This window comes from Fringilla coelebs (genome assembly GCF_963513975.1).
Source record: "Fringilla coelebs genome assembly, chromosome: 27".
Classification (NCBI taxonomy): Eukaryota; Metazoa; Chordata; class Aves; order Passeriformes; family Fringillidae; genus Fringilla; species Fringilla coelebs.
The window spans coordinates 1442409-1465810 of NC_140053.1; the positions used below are offsets into that span (position 1 = coordinate 1442409).

General features: G+C 67.8%; 2 protein-coding genes across 4 annotated transcripts; one reads left to right on the forward strand and one right to left on the reverse strand.

The window, feature by feature from the left end:
- Nucleotides 1-83: 83 nt before the first annotated feature.
- Nucleotides 84-5548, forward strand: G6PC3 (glucose-6-phosphatase catalytic subunit 3). 2 transcript variants are annotated; one of them, XM_084222440.1, is made up of 8 exons: nucleotides 84-175; nucleotides 970-1196; nucleotides 2164-2270; nucleotides 2459-2549; nucleotides 2898-3016; nucleotides 3104-3245; nucleotides 3842-3998; nucleotides 4070-5548. In XM_084222440.1, the coding sequence occupies exons 2-8, from the start codon at nucleotides 979-981 to the stop codon at nucleotides 4337-4339; spliced, it is 1104 nt and encodes a 367-aa protein (XP_084078566.1). In that variant the 5' UTR covers nucleotides 84-175; nucleotides 970-978; the 3' UTR covers nucleotides 4340-5548. The 2 variants fall into 2 exon arrangements, with proteins under 2 accessions (XP_084078566.1, XP_084078567.1); XM_084222441.1 differs by having other exon boundaries at nucleotides 3842-4326.
- HDAC5 (histone deacetylase 5) lies at nucleotides 4964-22750 on the reverse strand. Of its 2 annotated transcripts, none has more exons than XM_084222439.1 (27): nucleotides 22655-22750; nucleotides 21204-21317; nucleotides 18836-18910; nucleotides 17343-17557; nucleotides 16548-16680; nucleotides 16345-16459; nucleotides 16119-16246; nucleotides 15908-16039; nucleotides 14189-14295; nucleotides 13452-13577; nucleotides 12906-13137; nucleotides 12371-12561; nucleotides 11901-12176; nucleotides 11481-11631; nucleotides 10407-10540; nucleotides 10205-10325; nucleotides 9701-9750; nucleotides 9522-9629; nucleotides 9232-9287; nucleotides 9059-9146; nucleotides 8851-8970; nucleotides 8673-8770; nucleotides 7939-8057; nucleotides 7721-7854; nucleotides 7415-7499; nucleotides 7148-7301; nucleotides 4964-6317 (listed from the first exon to the last, which is right to left on the reverse strand). In XM_084222439.1, the coding sequence occupies exons 2-27, from the start codon at nucleotides 21223-21225 to the stop codon at nucleotides 6278-6280; spliced, it is 3210 nt and encodes a 1069-aa protein (XP_084078565.1). In that variant the 5' UTR covers nucleotides 21226-21317; nucleotides 22655-22750; the 3' UTR covers nucleotides 4964-6277. The 2 variants fall into 2 exon arrangements, with proteins under 2 accessions (XP_084078565.1, XP_084078564.1); XM_084222438.1 differs by having other exon boundaries at nucleotides 13452-13580.
- Between the last annotated feature and the right edge of the window lie 652 nt (nucleotides 22751-23402).

Below are 23402 nucleotides of genomic sequence, written 5' to 3' on the forward strand. Positions count from 1 at the left end.
ATCTGCTCCGCCCCGCGCCCTGATTGGCTGAGCCCTGCCCGGCCGCGGTTTGTCCCTCCCGCCGCGCCGTAGCGCGCCGCCTCGCGGGTAGTGATGGGAAGTGTAGGCGGAAGAGGGCGCGGAGAGCGGCGGGAGGGAGTTTTGAGGGGTCCCCGGGATCGAGCCCCCCCCTCAGGTACCTCCCGCCAGTACCGGGGGGTGGGCACCGCCACCGGGAGGCTCGGGGAGGCTCAGAGGCTGCTGGTGGGAATGGGCAGGCCGCGGGTCTGATGTAGGGAGACCCCAGGGAGGCCTCGGGCCTGAGAGAGCAGGGAGGCCCGGAGGGACCCCAGGGAGGCCCGGAGGGACCCCAGGGAGGCCCGGAGGGACCCCAGGGAGGCCCGGAGGGACCCCAGGGAGGCCCGGAGGGACCCCAGGGAGGCCCAGGACCCGCCTTAGGGAGACCCCGGGAAACGCCAAGGAAAACCAAGGGTGGCTCAAGGGAGAGCCCAGGCCCTCTGCAGGATCACCACAGGAGACCCAGGAGGTTTCCAAGGGAAAGCCCCAGGGAGGTGGTGGCTCTTTGGAGCATCTCAGCTGCTCCAGCAAATCCCCCCTAACCCCCCGGGATCCTGCCCTGGCCCCCGTCCCTGAGCCACAGGTGTGCTCTGCCCTCGGGCAGAAATCTGAGAGTCATTTGTGGGCAAACTTCAAGTGGTGAATGACTGCCTGAATCAGTGCCAAGGGATTCCTAAGGATCCAGCCACATCCCACCCTGTCCCCAAGGGATTTCTCGGGATCCAGCCACCTCCCCTGCTGTCCCCAAGGGATTCATCAGGATCCAGCCACCTCCCCTGCTGTCCCCAAGGGATTCCTAAGGATCCAGCCACCTCCCCTGCTGTCCCCAGGGGGATCCAGCCACCTCCACTGCTGTCCCCAAGGGATTCCCAGGGGATCTGTGCCGGGGCTGATCTCCCTGCTGTGTCCCAGCCCAGTGCCATGGATGCCCTGCACGAGGCTGGGATCCACGCCGCCGTGGCCCTGCAGGCTGGGCCGCCCTGGCTGGAGCAGTTCTGGCTGCTGCTGACCTCCCACCTGGACCCCAATGCCATCTACACCGTCTGCTTCCCACTGGCCCGCGGCCTGGACGAGCACGTGTCCCTCATGGTCCTCTGGATCGCCCTGGTGGCCGAGTGGCTCAACGTGGTCCTCAAGTGGTGAGGGGGGCTCGGGGAGGGGGGCACTGGGACACCTGTGGCGTTCTGAGCACAGACTCCCTGCCTGTGGCGTTCCCCAGGGTCACCCGAGCTGCCCTAGCATGTGCCAGGAATTCCTAGCAGAGAAAAGCCCGGGAGGCATCAGGACTGGCAGGGGATGCTGATCCTCTGTGGCTTCATTGCTGGAGATGGGATTGTTCTGGGATGGGCTGCAGGGGTCCTGCCGTGCTGGAAATGCTGGGATGGGCTGCAGGGATCCTGCTCTGCTGGATCATACAGGATGGGCTGCAGGGATCTTGCCCTGGTGGATCCCAGGGCTGCAGGGATCCTGCCCTGCTGGAAATGCTGGGATGGGCTGCAGGGATCCTGCCCTGCTGGATCATACAGGATGGGCTGCAGGGATCGTGATCTCCTGGATCCCAGGGCTGCAGGGATCCTGCCCTCCTGGATCATACAGGATGGGCTGCAGGGATCCTGCCCTGCTGGAAATCCCGGGATGGGCTGCAGGGATCCTGCCCTGCTGGATCCCAGGCCTGCAGGGATCCTTCCCTGCTGGATCCCAGGCCTGCAGGGATCGTGATCTCCTGGATCATACAGGATGGGCTGCAGGGATCCTGCCCTGCTGGATCTCAGGGCTGCAGGGATCCTGCCCTGCTGGATCCCAGGGCTGCAGGGATCCTGCCCAGCTGAATCATACAGGATGGGCTGCAGGGATCCTGCCCCCCCTGGATCATACAGGATGGGCTGCAGGGATCCTGCTATCCTGGATCCCAGGGCTGCAGGGATCCTGCCCTGCTGGGTCCCAGGCCTGCAGGGATCCTGCCATCCTGGATCCCAGGGCTGCAGGGATCCTGCCCTGCTGGATCCCAGGCCTGTAGGGATCCTGCTCCGCTGGGTCCCAGGCCTGCAGGGATCCTGCCCAGCTCCCTGGGCTCTCTCCCACCGCCCCCTGCTGTCCCTGCCGCAGGTTCCTGTTCGGGGAACGCCCGTACTGGTGGATCCACGAGTCGGGGCTGTCTGAGCGGGAGCAGCTCCCTCTGCGCCAGTTCCCGGTCACCTGCGAGACAGGACCAGGTGAGTCCCAGCTCGGGCAGCCCCGGGATCCCCGGGGAGGAGCCCCAGGAGCCCCATCCGTGTGGGAACGCTGGGCTGGAGGTGGGAAAATCCACTCTTGGGCAGCAGGGAAGGGTTGGGCTGGACATTGCCAGCTCTCCTCCTGCTGGGAGGTGCTCCCCACAGCCCCCCTGTGTTTCATCCTCCAGGCAGCCCCTCGGGCCACTGCATGATCCTGGGGGCGGCCCTGTGGCCGATTGTCACCGCCCTGAGCAATGAAATGTCCAGGTACACCCGCAGGTGAGTCCGGGACGGGCAGGGGCAGCGCTGGGGAGTGTCCTGGGCCTCTGTGGGAGCACGGGGGTGGGATGTGGGGCAGAACCCACCAGGAGCAAGCAGGAGGAGTCCCAGGATGGAGACCCCATCCCTTGGAAGCTTCCAGAGCACCTGTGGGAAGAGGGGGTGGATGTGGGACCCCTGCTCAGTGGGCAGCACCCGTGGAGGGTGATTAGGATCCCTTCCCCTCCCAGCAGGGCACCTCCAGGGGGACACATCCCTCCTTGGCAGCTCGGGAGGAGGCTGTGAGACCCCCTGAATGCCCCCCAGGACCTTTTGTTGCCCCCTTCAGCTGTGCCTTTCCCCCTCCAGCCGGCTGCTGAGGCTGATCCCGTTCCTGCTCTACCTCCTCCTGCTGGTGGCCATGGGGCTCTCCCGGATCTTCATCCTGGCCCACTTCCCCCATCAGGTGATCTCTGGCTCCCTGGCAGGTGAGGGGGGCACCCCAGCCCCTTCCCCTTCCCCAGAGCCCCTTCCCAGTCCGTCCCAGTGCCAACCCCGCCTGTCCCCACCGCCAGGGATGGCTCTGGGCTGGGGGCTGCAGCGCTGGCCCCCCAACTTCCTCAAGGTTCGTTTCTTCCTGCTGACGGCTCTGGGGCTGCTCCTGAGCGCGCTGGCCCTGCACGGGCTGGCCACAGCCGCGGGGCTGGACCTGGACTGGTGAGAGCCCGGGGACAGGGGTGGCACGGGGGGACAGGGGTGTCACGGGGGGACAGGGGTGTGACAGGGGAAAAGGGGTGTCACGGGGGGACAGGGTTGTCACGGGAGGACAGGGGTGTCATGGGGGAAAAGGGGTGTGACAAGAGGACAGGGGTGTCACAGGGGAAAAGGGGTGTGACAGGAGGACAGGGGTGTCACAGGGGAAAAGGGGTGTGACAAGAGGACAGGGGTGTCACGGGGGAAAAGGGGTGTGACAGGAGGACAGGGGTGTCATGGGGGAAAAGGGGTGTGACAGGAGGACAGGGGTGTCACGGGGGAAAAGGGGTGTGACAAGAGGACAGGGGTGTCACGGGGATCAGCCTTCTGGGCTGTCAGGGGGTCCCCAGAGATGTGCCCACCAGGGAGTGGTATCCCCAGGGAGCAGCCCTCCATGCTGGAGGGAGGCACCCCCAACAATCTGGTTTTGGGACAAACCGCAGGGATGTGCCCCCAGGGCCAGCCCCAGGGATCTGCCCCCCGAGCGGTTTGGGGAGGGGGCTGCCCCCAGAGCCGTTTCTGGAGGGGGGCACACCCCAAACCCCGCGCTCCTCCCGCAGGTCCCTCCGCCGGGCCAGCGCCCGGTGCTCGGAGCCGTCCTGGCTGCGGCCGGAGACGCGGCCCTGGGCCTCGCTGTGCCGGGTGAGCAGCAGCGCCCTGGGGCTGGCCCTGGCCGCGCAGCACCCGCTGAGCCGCCGCGCCGCCGAGGAGCTGCAGGTGCTGGAGCCGCCCCTGGGCAGTGCCACGCTGGGGCTGCTGGCCCTGGACGTGCTGCACAAGCTGCCCAGGAGCGGCGACACCGCCCTGTGGTACCTGAACGTGGGTGCTCGCTACGTCCTGGGGCCCGTGCTGGTGGGCACCCTCCTGCCCCAGCTCATCCTCATCCTCCGGCGGCTACGGGCGACCCGCTAGACCCCCCACCAATGTCGGGGAGTGGGGGGGAACTGCTCCCAGCTCGTCCCCACCTGTCCCAGGGGCCCCCAAACTGGGGGGGGGGGGGTGTCTGCTCTGTTCCCAGTTCATTCTCACACTCCTTTCCCCCCGGACTCCCAAATTGAGGGGGGGGGATCCTGCTCTGTTCCCAGTTCACTCTCACACTCCTTTCCCCCAAACTGAGCAGCTGTCCCGGTTCATGCTCACCCCCACCTGCCCCAGGGACCCCCCCCCTCACCCCGGGTAGGGGGTCCCTGACCCCCCCGGGGCAGAGCTGGGGGTGCCCCGTGCCCAGCGGGGTTTGGGGATACAACCCAGGGACACCCCCGGCCCGGGGACACTGAGCTGCCACCCCCTCCCCAGCTGTCCCTCTGTCCCTCTGCAGCAGGGATGGGACCCCCCGACCCGCCGGGATCCCCCCTCACCCCGGTGTGTGCGGGGCCGCCCCCGTTTGGAACCAAATAAAGCACCAGAACCGAGCCGGGCCCCGAGTGCTGCGGGGGGACACGGGCAGAGCCGGGAGAGGGGGGGGGACAGCGGGGACAGAGCCCCCCGAGCCCGGGGGTGACAAAGGGGACTCCCCCCCGCTCCCTCCCTGCGCCTTTTGCGGTGCCGGGGGAAACTGAGGCACGTGGGGACACGGCGGGGAGAAGGAGGCAGGAAAAGGGGACCCGGGGACAGGGAAAGGGACACAGGGACAGGGACACAGGGACACCCCCAGCACCCCCAGAGGCAGCGGTCCCGGCGGCTATTGCCAGAAACAGTTTATTTATACAAGGACGAACATCGGTGACATCTTACAAAATACTGAACCGAGACCCAGAGCGAGCGTGAGCGGGGACGGACGGACCGGGGGACACGGGGGACACACGGCGGGGCGGGGACACCAGCCCAAAGCAAGCCGGGCACGCTGCCGGGGGGCCGGAGACCCTCCTCCTCCCCCCCCTCCCCAAATCCAGAGGCGTTTCCCTCTCCTGGGATGGGGAGGGGGATCCCCAGGGTTGGGGACACGCACGACCCCCCCCCACCTTCTTCCTCCCACCCAGGAGAGGTGACAAGGACAACCTTAGCCCTCTGTCCTAATTTGGGACCACCCCAAATTCCCCCCCACCCCCGGAATAATTTAACCCATGACACGCTGTCCCTGTCCCAGTCCCCCCCCTCCGCGCCCCCCCCCCCCAATTAAAAAAATACTATTAAATAATCCATCTGTAATAAAATTATATCCCTTTTTTGGGGGGGGGTTGGGTGGTTTTCTCTCTTTTAAAGCTAAAATCGCTCCGAGGCCCCTCTGGCTGGTGACAAAACAGGAAAATAAAGTGGTTTTTCCTCTCTTTTTTTTTTTTTGTCTTTTTGTTTTTCCCTCTCCTATAAGGATAAATTTGATCCCAACAAAGGGGTGACAAAGTGACGGGGGGTTTGGGACAGGGCTCGTCCCTTTGTCTCCTGTCCCTGTCCAAAACGGGGAGGCCGAAGGGAAAAAAAACAAACAAAACCCAAGAAAATTAAGAAAAACCCAAAATGAAGGGAAATTAAGGCATTAAAAAAAAATATACTTACTTAAAGGCACGAATTTTCCCATCGCCTCCCCCGGGGGGAGGACGGATCCAGAGCCAGGGAGGGGACGAGGTGGGAGACACAAAAATAAGGAAAAAAACCCTAAAAAAAATCTCGAGGAGCCCCAGGAGGGACCCGATGGACACAGGGGACACGGGGGGACACAGGGGGACACGGGGGGACAGGGGGTGCTGGTGGAACTGCTGCTGCACAAGAGACACGACCGCAAACACCGCGGGGAGCCGGGGGCACAGGATGGGCGGGGGGATTTTTTTGTGTTTTTCTCTTCTTTTTAATAGAAAAAGAAAATATTTTCCTCTTTTTTCTGGTTTTCCTTTCGATTTCTGCCTTTTTTTTTTTTTTTTGTCCTTTTTTTTTTTTTTTTTAGTGTTTTTTGTGTGTGTTTTGGATTTTTTTTTTTTCCTTTTACTGTGATTTTTTTTTTTTGTGTGTGTGTTTTTCTTCTTTTCCGGGTGTTCCTTGGTTTGGTGGATGATCCAGGTGGGTCACAGCGTGGGCTCGGCCTCCATGGGCTCCTCTGCTGGCCTGGGCAGGGGAGGGACAAGTGTCTGTCACCCCCCCACCCCCTCTTCCAGGGACATGTGTCCCCTCCAGTGTCACACCTGGCTCCATTCACCCCTCCCCATGTCCCTTGTGTCCCCCATGTCCCCCCCAGTGTCACACCCAGCTCCATTCACCACGCCCCCTGTGTCCCCTTTGTCCCCCAGTGTCACACCTGGCTCCATTCACACCTCCCCGTGTCCCCCACTGTCACACACCCCCTCTGTCCCCAGTGTCACACCCTCCCCGTGTCCCCTGTGTCCCCCTGGTGTCACATCCCCCTGTGTCCCCCATTGTCACACACCCCCCATGTCCCCCAGTGTCACACACCCCCTGTGTCCCCCGTGTCCCTATGCCCCCCATGTCCCCCATTGTCACACACCCCCCGTGTCCCCCACTGTCACACAGCCCGCGTCCCCCACTGTCACACATCCCATATCCCCCGTGTCCCCCAGTGTCACATCCCCCTGTGTCCCCTAGTGTCCCCCAGTGTCACACTGCCCCCATGTCCCCCAGTGTCACACACCCCCCCCGTGCCCCCTGTGTCCCCATTGTCCCCCACTGTCACACACCCCCTGTGTCCCCCGTGTCCCCCAGTGTCACACACCCCCCGTGTTCCCCATTGTCACACACCCCCATGTCCCCCACTGTCACACAGCCCCTGTGCCCCGTGTCCCCCACTGTCACACACCCCCTGTGTCCCCAGTATCCCCCAGTGTCACACACCCCCCGTGTCCCCCGGTGTCACACACCTCCCGTGGTGTCCCCCGTGTCCCCCAGTGTCACACACCCCCCGTGGTGTCCCCGGGCCGTACCTGGCCTGTGGCTCCGTCCCGCCGTGCTCGGCGCCCACGGACAGCAGGGCCATGGCTGTCACCGTCTCGGCCTCCTCGGTGTCCCCACGCTGCGCCTCCAGCAGGGACCGGCCCACGGCGGCGGCAAAGCGCCGGACAGAGCCCCAGTGCCGGCCTGGGGGACAGTGACAGGGCTGGGACCGAGCGGGCAGCGTCCCCCCGTGTCCCCCCACGTGACAGAACCGGCCCCGGGGACCCCTCGGGGACCTCCCGTGCCCCCGTCCTCACTCTGGATCTCGATGACCTTCTCCAGCGTGGCCACCGCGTTCACGTTGGGCTTCTGCTGCAGCAGGGCCGGGTCCAGGGGCTCCAGCTGGGGGGGGGACACCCCATCAGCCCCCCCAGACTGCCACCAGCCCCCCCAGACTGCCACCAGCACCCCTAAACTGCCACCAGCCCCCCCAAACTGCCACGGCAGGGACGGGACCGGAGCCCCTCCCCAACCAACGAGGGGAAACTGAGGCACGACACGGGGTGTGCGTCCCTGGGGAAGGGCTGGGGGGCTCGGGGGGCCCTCGGGGGTGTCCCCTGTACCTCGAGGCCGAGCAGGGCGGTGACACAGGCCTCGGAGGCGTCACAGATGGCCGTCAGGTCGTGTCCCCCCTCCAGCGCCAGCACCACCCGGCCCCCCGCCAGCATCATCAGCTGCTTCGTCAGGTGCCCGAAACCTGAGGGGGCACCGGGCACGGGGTGAGGGGCGGCCAGGCTGGGGTTACCCCCCCCACCCCGGGGTGCCCCCAGACCCCACTCACACTTGGCGGTGACAGAGTAGCCACCAAGAGGGGACAGGTGGCCCTCGACGGCGTCGAAGCCGGCGGAGACCAGCACCAGGTCCGGGGAGAACTCGTTGGCGATGGGCATCACCACCGTCCTGGGGGCAGCGGCGGCTCGGGACCCCCCCAGGGCTGGGGGAGCCCCCAAGAGGGCAGGGACCCCCCCACCCAGGACACGGGGATCCTCCCAGAGTACAGGGACAGCCCAGGACTTGGGGAGTCCCACAGGGGGCAGGGAGCCCCCCGCAAGGTGTGCAGAGACCCTCCCCCAGGTGTGCAGGGACCCTCCCCCAAGTGTGCAGGGATTCCCCCAAGGTGTGGGTGTGCAGGGATTCCCCCAAGGTGTGCAGGGACCTCCCCACAAGGTGGGCAGGGACCCCCCCCCAAGGTGGGCAGGGATCCCCCACCAAGGGGTGTAGGGACCCCCCCTCCCCCAAGGTGGGCAGGGATCCCCCCAAGGTGTGCAGAGACCCTCCCAGCATCCAGAGGACCCCCTGATGCAGGGACCCCTCCCCACTGCACAGAGACCCTTCCCCCACGACACAGGGACCCCTCCCACAGGACAGAGCCCCCCAAGGGCTCAGGACCCCCCCCAGGGGCTCAGAAACCCCCCCAGGACACCGGAATTCCCCAAGGCAGAGCCCCCCCCACCACGGAGCCCCTCCCCAGGTGTCCCCCAGCCGTGCCCCCCCCCAGGTGCAGCCCCCTCCCACCTGAAGGCTGTCAGGTACTCCACGTCCCCGATCGGGGGGTCCACGCCGCCGGTCCAGGCGATGTTGATGTTGTAGCCCACGCCCAGCCCGCTGCCCACCTGGGCACAGCCACGGGTGACCCCCCCGTGCCGCAGGGGGGGCACGGAGGGACCCCCACCCCCCAAATTCCCCCCGGTACCTCCTCGGGGGCCCCGCTGCCCGGGAAGAAGTTGCCGTCGTCGTAGCGGTGCAGGGAGATGTAGAGCACGTGGGGGTCACTGTAGAAGGCCTGCTGGGTCCCGTTCCCGTGGTGGATGTCCTGGGGGGGCACCCGCGTGTCAGGGACCCCCCCACACCCACCCACGCGGGCCCCAAGGCCTGTGGGGTCCCCCCTGTGCCCCCCTTACCCAGTCCACGATGAGGATCCTGCCCACGCTGAGCCGCTGCTGCAGCAGCTTGGCAGAGATGGCCACGGAGTTGAAGAAGCAAAAGCCCCTGGGGACAAGGGACATCAGTGGAGGGGGTGGCCCTGGGCAGGGGGGTGGCCCTGGTGGGGGTCCCAGCCTGTCCCTGTACTCACATGGCCGTGGACTCCTCGGCGTGGTGGCCTGGGGGGCGGATGACAGCAAAGCCATTCTGGGGGACAGAGAGGGACAGGGGGATGTGTGTGTGACACAGAGACACGTGTGGCACTGGGGCACAACTGGGACAGAGGGACACTAACGGGACAGGGAGGGACACGGGTGGGACACAGAGGGATGTGTGTGACACAGATGTGTGTGGCATTGGAGCACAACTGGGACAGAGGGACACACTTGGGACAGGGAGGGACACGTGCAGGGAGGCAGAGTGACAATGACACATGCTCACCTTGACCTCTCCTGCGGCCACCTTGAAGGCCAGCTCGAGCAGGCAGCCCACGGCCGTGCGCACCGCGCTGGACGAGTGCAGCTCGTTCCACACCGTGTCACTGTCCACCTGCGGGGACACCGGGGGTCAGCGGGGCATGGCCACCCCGGGGACACCCCCAGCCCTGCCCCCAGACTCACCCCAATGCCCCCGCACGGCAGCACCGCGTACGTCTTCGGAGTGATGGGACCTGCGGGGTCAAGGAGTGATGGGGACAAGGGGACACAGGGATCCCGTGGGATAGGGGGACCTCTGAGCACCCCAAAGGATTGGGAACACCGGGGGACAGGGGGATCCCGTGGGATAAGGGGACCTCTGAGCACCCCAAAGGATTGGGAACACCGGGGGACAGGGGGATCCCACGGGAAAAGGACACCCTTGGGTACACCAAGGGATTGGGAACACCAGGGGACAAGGAGCCTGTGGGACAGGGGAACCCCAGGCACCCCAAGGGATGGGGAAACCCCAGGGGACAGGGGGATCCCATGGGACAGGACAAACCCCCCCATGGGACACGGACTGTCCTGGACACCCCAGGGGATGGGAACCTGCAGGGAACAGAGGGATCACAAGGAACAGGGCAGCAAGGTGACCCCAGCTCCAGAGAGGGGGGTCCCAGACATCGGGGGACCCCGAGCACCCACCCAGCAGCTTTTTGCTGTCCAGTTTCTGGCGGTTCAGCGGGCTGGTGCCGTAGAGCAGCGCGTGGTGCTCCGAGTGCACCGTCTGGATCTCCTCCAGCGTCGCCTTCCTGCCCCGGATGCGCTGGGAAGGGGCACAGGCTGAGCCCCCCGGGCTCCCCACGCTATCCTGAGCCCCCCCAGGACACGGGGAGCCCCCCCTCACCTCGCACTTGCCCAGCAGCCCCGTCTCCTGCAGCCGGGACCAGATGCTCTGGATGCGCCCGGCGTGCTCGGGGTGGATGGTGGTGTTCCCGCAGGTGCACTGGTGCTTCAGCATGAAGGTGTCGTACACCACACCTGGCACGGCACAGCTGGCACAGCTGGCACCCCGGGACACCCCCGGGCAGGGGCAGCCCCAGGGGGAAGGGGGGTCCCGGGGGATACAGGGATCCCTCAGGGTGTGGGGAACTCCAGGAGACAAAGGGAGTCCATGGGATTGAGGGACACCAGGCGCCCCTGGGTATTGGGAACCCCAGGGGAGAGAGGGATCCTATGGGGTAGGGGAACCCCAAAGGACAGAGGGATCCTATGGGGCAGGGGGGCCCCAGGACATTCCAAAGTATTGGGAACCCCAGGGGACGGGGGGATCCTATGGGGTAGGGGGTCCCAGGGGACAGGGGGATCCTATGGCATTGAGGGACCCCAGGACATTCTGAAGTATTGGGAACCCCAGGGGACAGGGGGATCCTATGGCACTGAGGGACCCTGGGACATTCCAAAATATTGGGAACCCCAGGGGTCAGGGGGATCCTATGGCACTGAGGGACCCTGGGACATGCCCAAATATTGGGAACCACAGGGGACAGAGGAATCCTATGGCATTGAGGGACCCTGGGACATTCCAAAGTATTGGGAACCCCAGGGGATAGGGAGATCCTGGAGCAGGGGGACCCCAGGACATTCCAAAGTATTGGGAACCCCAGGGGACAGAGGGATCCTATGGGGTAGGGGAGCCCCAGGGGACAGAGGGATCCTATGGGGTAGGGGAGCCCCAGGGGACAGAGGGATCCTATGGGGTAGGGGAGCCCCAGGGGACAGAGGGATCCTATGGGGTAGGGGAGCCCCGGGGCACCCCCAGGACTGGGCACCCCATGGAAGAAGGGAATCCTACAGCCCCACCACAGAATGAGCCCCTCGGGGTGGGGACACAGCCATCCCTGGCACCTCCCATGGGACAGGAGCCCCCCAGTCACAGAACCCCGGGTCACAGGGACCCCCCGAGCCCGCGGTGCCGTACCTGTGGTGAAGAGGTGCTTGGGGGGCCCCTCGGGCTGGGGGGGTTTGACGCTGGCCGGGGACGACTGGGTGCGGGCGAGGGCGGGGTGGGGCAGAGCCAGGACCCCCAGGGGGGGCGCGGGGAAGAGCTGCAGCGGCGCCTCGGGGTACACCTGGGGAGGGGGCGGTGTGAGTCATGGCAGGGGACTGGGGGGGGGTCACGGTGCGGGGGTGGCGGGGACAGGGGGACAGAGGGGGGGGATGAGTCACCGACCCTTGCGAGTCATCGCTGCGGCAGCGTCCCCAAAAATGGGGGAGGGGACACACCACAGGGCTGGGGGCAAGGGGTGCTCGTGCAAAGGGGTGCAGGGGGTGCTGGAGCTGGAGTTTGGGGGGGATGGAGGGAGCTGGGGGGGATTTGGGTGCCCCCCCAAAGTCTCACCTGCTTGTAGGTGACCCCCAGCTCAGTGACGTCGGGGTCCCCAGGGGCTTCGGCCTCGTCCCCGCTGTCACCCGGCTCCTGGCAGCCCTCGGGGTCCTGTGGCTGCTCTGGGGGGTCCCCAGCCTCTGGGGACACCAGGGCGAGGGGGGGGCCGAGGGGGGGGCCGGGGGGGCCTCTCTCTCCCGGGGGGGGCGATTGCTGCTCCGTCAGCTCCTCCTCCGTCTCCTCAGGGTGGGTGGGGGGCTGTCGTGCCAGCTCCGCCCCCTTGGGGAGCAGCTGGGGGGCACGGGGGTTAAATGACCCCCCCATACCCCGTGTCTGCCCCCTGCCCACCCCATGGCCTCCCTGTACCCCACAGCCACCCCACACACCTTTATCCAGCCCTTCCCCACCCCGTGCCTCAGTTTCCCCTGCTCGCACCGCCCCTCTCTGCTGCATTTTGGGGGTCAGTGCCCCCCCCCCATGCCCACCTTGGCCAGCTGGAGCTGCTGCTTGTCCAGGAAGTGCTGCTGGAGGGGGCCGTGGGGCAGTGCCTGGGGGCTCTGTGGCAGCGGCGAGGACTGCGTGCGGCTCAGCGGCCGGTGCCGCGGCAGCTTGCTCCCGCGGGGAGCCCCCGGCCGCTCCGCCGCCGCCACCAGCGGGGACTGCCCGTGCAGGGGCACTGCGGGGACACGGGGACACCGGGTCAGAGCCCCCAGAGCCACCCCGCCACCAGCGGGGACTGCCCGTGCAGGGGCACTGCGGGGACACGGGGACACCGGGTCAGAGCCACCCCGGAGCCAGCGGGGAACCGGGGAGAGCTGGGGAAGTGCGGGACAGACTCCGAGAACTGGGAAAGGGGGGAAGAAAGGGGGGTGAACTAGGCAGGACTGGGGGAAAAATGGGGGCAAACTGGGCAGGACTGGGGGGACACTGAGGGGGGGATCAGGGGGACACTGAGGGGACACTGAGGAGGGATCATGGGGACACTGAAGGGGGACCAGGGGGACACGGAGCAGGGCTCACCAGCAATGAGGGTGCTCTGCTGCCGCGCCTGCTCCAGCAGCAGCACGTGCTGCAGCAGGGACGGGGACCCGGCCGGGGTGTCCCCATCCAGGGCCACCCCCAGCAGGCAGCCCGGGATCGAGGATGTGCTCAGGAACTTCCCGGTGAGGGCGGCCCCGGGGCGCAGCGGGGACACCCCCGGGGGCACCCCCGGACGCTCGCCCTCCGCCTGTGGGGACAGCTTGGGGGACACCTGTGGGGACAGCAGTGCCACTGGGGTCCCCACATCACCCCAGGGCTGCCAGGTCCCTGTGCCACCCCTACATTCCTGCTGTAGGGTGCCAGGCCACCATGCCACCCCCCACTGTACCCCCATATCCCCTCCCCCATGGGGTTCCGTGTCCCAGTGCCACCTGCCACAGTGTCCCCATGTCCCCAGGGGGTCCCTCATGTTCCCTCTGTGGAGTTCCAGGTCCCCCTGCCACCCCTCGTGGGGTTCCCATGCCCCCCCCGTGGGGTGCCAAGTCCCAGTGCCACCCAGCCCAGGGTCCCCGTGCCCCCACTCACGGGGAGGTGGGCGCTGGTGACGGTGACAGTGGCCTGCAGCCCCAGGGACAGGTTGGGCAGCGACGGGGACGTGTAGAGGCTGAGCTGGGCCCCATCCAGGGCCAGGGCACGGGGCTGGGGCAGGAGCTGCTGTGGCACCACACGGCAAACGTGGCATCAGCACCCGCGGGGGACACGACGGGACAGACAGGACAGCAACACGTGTGGGGACAGGACAGGACAGACAGGACACCAACACGTGTGGGGACACGACAGGACAGGACACCAACAGGTGTGGGGACACAACAGGACAGACAGGACACCAACACGTGTGGGGACACGACACCAACACGTGTAGGGACACGACAGGACAGACAGGACACCAACACGTGTGGGGACACAACAGGACAGACAGGACACCAGCACGTGTGGGGACATGACAGGACAGACAGGACACCAACACGTGTGGGGACACAACAGGACAGACAGGACACCAGAACATGTGGGGACATGACAGACCACCAACACATGTGGGGACATGCCACCAACATGTGTGGGGGACACAACAGGACAGGCCACCAACACATATGGGAACATGACACCACTGACACGTGGGGACACGACATGCCACCAACACATGTGGGGACACGACACCATCAACACACGTGGGGACAGGCCACCAACACGCGTGGGGACAGGACACCACTGACACCCTGCCAGCCCCCTGCCCACACGCGTGTCCCTGTCCCCAGGCGTACCTCGCTGTGGATGTTGGGGACAGAGGCGGCCAGGCCATTGTGGGCACCGTGGGAGCTGTTGGGGGAGCTGGGCCCCGACCCGGGGGCACTGCTGCACACCGACGACACTGCGGGGGACACACGTGTCACACGGGCATGGGGACACTGCTCCGTGTCACACAGACACTGTGGGGGACACACGTGTCACACAGGCATGGGGACACTGCTCCGTGTCACACAGACACTGTGGGGGACACACGTGTCACACGGGCATGGGGACACTGCTCCGTGTCACACAAACACTGCAGGACACACACGTGTCACATGGGCATGGGGACACTGCTCCGTGTCACACAAACACTGCAGGACACACACGTGTCACATGGGCATGGGGACACTGCTCCGTGTCACACAGACACTGTGGGGGACACACGTGTCACACAGGCATGGGGACACTGCTCTGTGTCACACAGACACTGTGGGGGACACACGTGTCACACAGGCATGGGGACACTGCTCCGTGTCACACAGACACTGCAGGACACACACGTGTCACATGGGCATGGGGACACTGCTCCGTGTCACACAGACACTGTGGGGGACACACGTGTCACACAGGCATGGGGACACTGCTCCGTGTCACACAGACACTGTGGGGGACACACGTGTCACATGGGCATGGGGACACTGCTCCGTGTCACACAGACACTGTGGGGGACACACGTGTCACACAGGCATGGGGACACTGCTCCGTGTCACACAGACACTGTGGGGGACACACGTGTCACACAGGCATGGGGACACTGCTCCGTGTCACACAGACACTGCAGGACACACACGTGTCACATGGGTATGGGGACACTGCTCTGTGTCACATAGACACTGTGGGGGACACACGTGTCACATGGGCATGGGGACACTGTGGGGGACACGTGTCACACGGGCACGGGGACACTGCTCCCTGTCACACACAGACACTGCGGGACACACATGTGTCACATGGGCACAGGGACACTGCTCTGTGTCATACTGACAGTGCGGGACACTGCTCCATGTCACACAGGCATGGGGACACTGCTCCGTGTCACACACAGACACTGCAGGGGACACATGTGTCACATGGTTATGGGGACACTGCCCTGTGTCACACAGACACTGCAGGACATGCGTGTGGCACAAGGGCACAGGGATACTGCTCCGTGTCACGTGCTGTGTCACACCCCGACACTGCCCCATGTCACACAGACACATGTGTGTCACACGGGCACAGGGACACTGCCCTGTGTCACATTGCCACTGCCTCGTGTCACACAGGCACACTGCCCTGTGTCACACTGCCACTGCCCGGTGTCATACGGACACTGTGGGACACGCGTGTGTCACACGGGTACAGGGACACTGCCCTGTGTCACACCCTGACACTGCCCCATGTCACACAGACACTGTGGGACATGCGTGTGTGTCACACGGGCACAGGGACACCGCCCTGTGTCACACCCTGACACTGCCCCATGTCACACAGACACTGTGGGACATGCGTGTGTGTCACACGGGCATGGGGACACCGCCCTGTGTCACACCCTGACACTGCCACACTGTCACACAGCGTGTCACACCCTGACACCCCACACGTATCACACGTGTCACCCCAGCCGCAGGAGGCCACGGGGGCTCTGGGGAAGCCCTGGGTGGGCGAGCCCCAGCCCGTGTCCCCGCGGTGTCCCCAGTGTCCCCACGCACCGGTGATCTCCACGTGGCGCTTGCGAAAGGCGCTGAGCACGGAGCCGTCGCGGCGCCGCAGGAGGGGGCTGCTCCTCCGCTCCGCCACCTTCTGCTTCAGCCGCGACCGCACCTTCAGGTTGGGCTCCGACGCTGGGGACACAAAAGTGTCACCGGACTGTCACCGTCACCCCCCGCGGGTGTGGCACACCCCCACCCCGCCGCCACCCACCGGTTTTGCGGAGCGGGAAATCGTCCCGGCCGTCGTAGGTGCCGAGGAGGGGGAGCTTGTAGGACGGGGGGGTCCCCGGGCTGCCGGTCTGCGGGGGGGAACTCTGGTCCAATGAGGTGTGGTGAGCCCTGGAGAGGGGGGGAAGGTGGCAGAGACCCCGCTGGGACACCCGGGTCACCCCCACGGTGCCTCGGGGGGGGTCCTGTGGGGCTCGGGGGACACCTACCAACATTTGGGGTGCTGGGGGAGGGAATGGTTGGGGGGGCCAGGGCCCGGCTCCTTTGTCTTGCTGAGCAGGAATTCCTGGAGCTTCAGCTTCACCTCCGTGCTGGCGATGGCGCCTGGGGGCACGGGGGGGTCAGGGGGGCAGCACAGCCCTCCCTCCGGCCCCGCTGCACCCCCACATCCCGGCCTGGCCCCCCAGCTCACTGTCACGGCCCCGCTCCTTGGGGCGCAGGCTCTGGAGCTGCTCCAGGCGCTGCTGCTCCAGCTCCTGCCGCTCCCGCTGCCGCTGCTGCTCCAGCTCCTGCTGCCGCCGGGCTGCCAGGGCCTCCTGCTGCTGCTGCGGGGCGGGGGCACCGCCGTGGGACCCCCGGCACGGCCCCGGGCCCCCTCCTCACCCCCGGCCCCAAGGGGAGGTGCCCCATGGCGCTGGAACCCCCGGGGTCCCCGCAAGAGCTCCATCCCCCAACGGCTCCCTCACCCTCCCTCAGTGACACCCCACGGCTCCATCACTCCCAGTGTCCCCCCCAATGGCTCCATCACTCCCAGTGTCCCCCCCAATGGCTCCATCACTCCCAATATCCCACCCCATGGCTCCATCACTCCCAGTGTCCCCCCCAATGGCTCCATCAACCCCAATATCCCACCCCATGGCTCCATCAATCCCAACATTCCACCCCAATGGTTCCATCCACCCCAATATCCCCCCCCAATGGCTCCATCAACCCCAATATCCCACCCAATGGCTCCATCAACCCCAATACCCCACCCCATGGCTCCATCACCCCCATATTCCTCCCCCAGCAGCTCCATCCTCCCCAATACCCCTCCAAAAGCCCCATCTCCCCCCGAGACTGGTGACACCCCACATCTCCATCATCCCCAGTATCCCTCTCCCCAGTTCCATCCCCCGCGATGGGTAACACCCCCACGGCTCCCTCCCCCCAGATCCCCCCCACCCCACATTTCCAGCACCCCCAGCCATGCCCCCCACCCACCCACCTTGAGGTGCTTCTGGAGCTGGACCTGGTGCTGGCGGGTGAGGTGCTCGTGCTGCTTCTGGAACTCGGCGAAGAGCAGCTGCTTCTGGAGCTGCTGCTGCTGCTTCAGGGCCACCAGCTCCCGCTGCAGCTGCTGCTCCCGCGCCGCCGCCAGCCCCGCGTCCACCCCCGCCTCCGGCCCCGGCCCCTCCGGCCCCTCCGGCCCTGCCGGACACGCTGGGTCGGGGGGAAAAAGGGATGGGGACACCCCAGGAAGGATGGAGGGGGCTGGGAGGGGTTGAAGGGGCAGGTTTGGGGTGCTCCAGGGAGGAAGGGGGGAACTGAGAGTGGTTTGGGGGTGTCCCAGGGGTGATGCTGGGGAGGGGGGGGACTCATTGAAGGGGCGCTTTGGAGGTGTTCCAAGGATGGGGGGGGGCAGTGGCTGTTTGGGGTGGGCTCAGGGGCTGCTGGGGGGAGGGGGGGTGTCAAAGAAGCCCTCAGGGGTCTCCCCACAGCCCCATCCCCATGGATCAACCCTCACCTCAATTAACCCCCCCAAAAAACAAAAAACGGGGGAGGGGTGCCCCCACTCAATCCAAACCCCTCCATCTGCAGCACACACCGACCCCCCCCCCCCATCAAGCACCCCCGGGGGGCACAGACCCCCCCCTCCCCCGGCAGCGACGGATGGGACACGCAGGAGCGAAGGGGAGGGGGGGGGCCCACGCACACAGGAAGGCGGGGGCGGGGGGGGCACGCGGTGCATGTTAATGAGCGCCCCCAGCCCCCTCCACCTGGCGCGGCCGCACGTCGGGCACTGACGGGCACTGACGTGTCCCCGCGCGGACCCACGGACGTCACCGTGCACGGAGGTGGGACACAGACCCCCCCCCCACCATGGCCAGCCAGCCCCAACCCCCCCCCAGTTCCACAGAGCCCCCCAGAGAAGCAGCACCCCCATATCCCGACCACCCCCAGTCCCATCCAGCCCCCCCCAGCGCAGCCTCGGGGTTCAGCTCTCCCGTTGGGGGGGGGTGGGGGGTTATTTGGGGGTACTCCTGCTGCCCCCCGAACCTGCCCCCCCAGCCAGGGGTACCCAACGGACCCCGTGGGGTGTCGGGGTGCAATGGGGGGGGGTGCCAGCACCCAGCCCGTGGAGGGGGCAGCACTCGGGGGGGGTCCCGAGGTGCCAAGGGGGCACTTTGGGGTCAGTGGGGGCTCTGGGCTGGGGTCACACCCCCACCTGCGGCCCCCCTGAGAGACAGGGGTGTTTAACCCCTCGCTGCCCGTGGGCACAGTGGGGGTGTCCCATGGGATGGGGACACGGGAGGGGCCGGGGCAGCACCCCCAGGGCTGCAGCAGCTGTCCTTGCACACGCATTTGTGCAAGGGGGGGGCTCTCACTCTTACACACCTGAACACACTCGTGTTCAGCAGCTCCCCCCCCCCAACACCTGTGGGGGTTTGGGGCGGTGTCACCGGGTTTTGGGGGGCACGGGGAGCCGGCCCCACTCACCTGGGGCGGGCAGGGCAGCGTGCAGGGGGACACGGGGCAGCAGCTCCAGCGGGGGCTCACGGCCGGACCCCCCCTCTGCAGAGAGACACCCGGGACCCCCTGAACGGGCTGGGAACTGGGGGGGCCACGTGCACCCCCAAACCCAACCTCAGCTCCCCAAATCCCTCCTCGGTGGGTGGGGCCGGGGAGGCGCTGGCTGGTGGTCACAGAGCATCCCCGGTTTTTGGGGTGACGGGAGCAAACGCAGCCCCCCCATTACAGGCAGGGCAGGGCCGAAGGGCCCCCCCTCACCCACGCCCACCCCCCCCAATCCAGGCTATTCTCTCTGGCGCCTGGAAATAGCCGGCGCACGGGAGGAGCCGGCTATAAATAGGGAATTGTGCCGGGGGGGCCACGGCAGATCCCGGGAGGGGATGCGCTGTGTCCCTTCCCCCCCCCCGCCCCGAGACCCAGCTGCACCCCCGAACAACCCCGGGGGCTGGAGGGGCACGGGCTGCCCGGGCTGGGGGAGGCTGTGGGGGGACTGGGGTCCCCACGACCCCCCAGCTCCATCCCACCCCCCCCCCCATCCCCCTAATTGCCAGGGACGTTAATCCGCATCAGCGCTGCCGGAACCAAAGCTGGGATGTGCCGGGGGAGGGGGATTAACCCCACCTTGGGAACGTGGAGAAGGCAGAGGACCCCCCTCCCCACCCCACTCCAGACCCCCCGAGTGCCCCAACAGGAGCCCCCCAAGAGGGGCTGGGGGGCACAGCTGCCAGCTCAGCACATTTCCCGCCGGATCGGTGTCCCCACGTGGCTCTGCAGGGACAACCCGTGGGGAGGGGAGGGGGTGACACCGTGCTGAGGTGTGGAATCCCCCCTTTTTGGGGACGGGGACCCCCCCGGCGCCCCGGCCGTGTGTAACCCCCCCTCCGGCAGCGCCACGTTTATTTACCAGGCGTTAATCCCGAGCCAAGACTTTTAATAGCCGGGATATTTCTGGGACACCCCCCGCCCCCCCCGCTGCCCCCCCCCGGGGTGCTTTGGGGCTTGACGTCAGCCCGGCTATTTCTGGTGCTGCCAGCGGGCAGGAGGCCGCGGGAATGGGCCCGCCCGGCTCCCGGACCCCCTTCCCGGTGGTCGGACCCCAAGTCCCACTCCCAGACTCCTTTCCTGGCTCCCACGGCAGGGCAGAGGGGGGCCCCGGGCCGCGCAGCCCCTCCAAAGGAGGTGGCACACCTGGGGGACGGGGGGACCCTCAGGGGTGTTGGGGGGAGCCGTGGGGACCCCCAGGAACTCCGGGAGGGAAGGAGGGGAGTGAGAGGGCTGCGCCCCGGGATGGGACTGGTCCTCACAGGACCCCCAGTTCTGGGATGGGGCTGGGAAAAGGAGCCCTGGGGGGATCACGGAGCCCCCAGGGGCTGACTGGGGACCCCCAGGGGCTGACTGGGGACCGCTGAGCCCCCAGAGGTGGCCTCTGCCACATCCCCCATGGCCCCAGCCCTGCCGAGACCTCCCAACTGAGCACCCCCGAGGGGTCCCCAAATCCCCCCAGACAACCCCAAAGCCAAGGCCGGGAGGGGACCCCGAGGAAAGCGCCCGGGGATGGCAGCGGCGGCCCGGCCGTGTCCCCGTGCCACCGCGCCGCGTGCCAGCCCCGTGCCAGGCACGGCCGGGCGACGCTCCAGCCCCGCGGCCGCTCCAAAAATACCGGCGGGCGGCCCGGGGGGGCTGGGGACAGAGGGGACACACGCCCCCGTCCCCAAGCGGTGGCGAGTCCACCGCCACCGCCCCGGGCCTCAGTTTCCCCTGCAGAGGCCGCGGGTGCCGGCGCTGCCGCGTGTCCCCTCGGGGGGGACACCAGCGCGTCCAGATGTCGCCGGAGTTCCCCCCGGGATAATTACAGGGCGGCTCTGCCGGGAGCCAGCGGCAGCCGGGACAGCGCGGGCAAGGCCCTGGCAGTCACCACGGCTGGCTGTCCCCACGCGTGGCACCGCGGGCACCCCAGGGGGCCGCGGGGACCCGCCCCCGGTGGCATAAAGAGCCACGTGTGAGCCCTGCCACGACGGTGCCGAGAGCCGTGCCTCAGTTTCCCCTCCCAGCGGGAGGATGCCGCGGCCTGGGAACACCGGCAGGGGGGCGGTGGCACGGGCTGGGATAACCGGGGCAGGGGGTGGCCCTGGTGCCCCCATGGTGCCCGGGCACCCCCGTTTGGCACGGATGTGCCCCGCTGGGCAGAACGCTGCTGCAGCCCCCCAGCACCCCAATATCTGCTGGCTGCCACACTGGGGGTGGCACAGCGGGGACAGGGGACACGGCAGTGCCCAGGGACAGCGCCCGGCTCTCGCAGCGGTGCCCAGCGGGTGCAGCCCCCGCGGGCTCTCACCTGTGTCGCTCTGGGGGTCCATGGTGGCCCGCGGGTGCCGGGGGGGCTCGCAGAGGCGCGTGTCCGTCAGCGCCGGCCGGGGCACCGGGGCTGTGCCCGCGCCGCCCGGGAGCCCTGCGGGACCAAGCGCCTGTCAGCACCACGGGACCCCCAAAAGCTCCCCCCGCAACAAACGAGGGGGTCTGAGCCCGCACGAGCCCACCCAGAGCACCCACCCGGGGCAGGATGTGGCCCCCTCCCCTCCGGTGTTCCCCCAGGATAGGGAGGCCTGGGGGCACCCCCAGAAGGGACCTGGGGGTCGGCAGCATTACACAGAGCCCCGCAGAGGGGGAGCCCGGGGGCATAACGGGGAAGGACCCCCCGGCCGTGCCACCCCACGGGGACACGGATGGGACCCCCATAAGGACGCAGCTAGAGGGGGGACACACGCTGACCCCCCCCCCCCTCCGCGAGCTCCCCGCTGCTGCAACCCCCCCAAACCGAGGCGTCACCCCAAGATCGGGGTCTGGGGGCGTCACCCGCGAGGGCCACGCGGCGGGACGGACCCCACGGGGGGACACACGACACTCGCGCCGCGGGCAGCGCCGAGCCCGGCGCGGTGCAGCGGGGCCCCCCCGGCCCCCCCGGCCGCGCTGCGGAGCCGCCGCCGTGCCGGCGCACGGGCCCCCCGACACTGCGGGAGCCCCGAACCCGCAGGACCCCCGAGCGCACGGGGACCCCCTCCGCTGCACGGTGCACAGCCTATCGCACCGGGACCCCCAGCCGCACCGACCCCCCCGAACCGCACCGCACCCCCCGACCCGCGCCGGGACCGCTCATTGCAGGGCCCTGCCGAACCGCAGCGGGACCCCCAAAACTGCACGAGGCCCCTCCGGGATGCAGGGCCCCCCCATTGCACGGGCGCTCCCCGCATCGAGCCGCACCGGGACCCCGGCATGCACAGGAGCCCCCCACCCGCGCCGGGGTCCCTTCCTGCAGCGCCCGCACCGGATCGCGCCGGGACCCCCAGTGCAGCCCCCCCGACCCGCAGCGGGCCCCCCCACCGGAGCCCCTCCCCGAGCAAACCTGGACCCCCACCGCACCCCCTCCCGCGGTGCGCTCGGGTCCCGCTGCAGCCCCCCCGACCCGCGCAGGGCTCCCCCCGCTGCAGCCCCCCCAAACCCGCACGGGGGTCCCACTGCGGCCCCCCCGCTCCGCACGGCGCACAGCCCCGCACCCCGTGCCCCCCGAGCGCACCATGACCCCGCACCGAACCCCCCCCTCCCTCCACTGCACAGACCCCCCCCTCGCCCCGAACCGCACCGGACCTCCGGTATTGCAGCCCCCCCGCCGCCGCCGCACGGAGGCCCCCCAGGAACCGCACGGGGGTCCCGGACGCCGCGGAGCTCCCCCCGGCGCGGGTACCCCGCCCCGATGCGGCCGCCCCGGTGCCCCCCCGGTGCCGCCCGTACCTGGGGTCCCCCCGGTGCCGCCCGGCGCGCGCCCCGCCGCCCCCCCGCCTCCTCCTCCATCTTCGCCGCGCGGCCCCGCCCGCCCCGACAACAACATTCGGTGACGTCACTCCGGGTCACGTGACGGCGCCCGGCGCTAAAAATAGCCCCGCGCGCGCGGGCCCCCCCCTTAAAGGGGCGTGGCCTATCGAGAGGCGGAGCCTATCCGGGCCTTAAAGGGGCCGCGGAGCGAGTGAGCGTGAGGCGGTGTCGGTGCGGGATGGCCCGTGAGCGTGCAAGGGTGCACGGGTGTGTGAATGAGCGTGCCACGGCACGGGAATGTGAGCGTGCAAGGGCACTCAGGTGTGTGAATGAGCGTGCAAGGGCGCTTCGGTGTGTGAATGAGCGTGCAAGGGCGCACGGGTGTGTGAATGAGCATGCCACAGCACGGGAATGTGAGCGTGCAAGGGCACTCAGGTGTGTGACAGGTGACAGGCCCCGGCGCATACACACACACGTGTGCCACAGGCTGCTCTACTGCCGCACACACGCGTGTGCACGCCCAGGAGCTCGGTGTGCGACCGCTGCTGCACACAAGGGCGTGAACACGCACGTGGGGACACGCGTGTGCCGCAGGCCAGGCGGGAAACGCTCCTCAGGGCACACGCGTGCTCTGTGTGCAGCCAACGTCAGCCTGCCACACTCACGGGACACGGAGCACACGCGTGTGCAGGACACGCACGCACGCACACGCCTGAGCCCTTGCTCA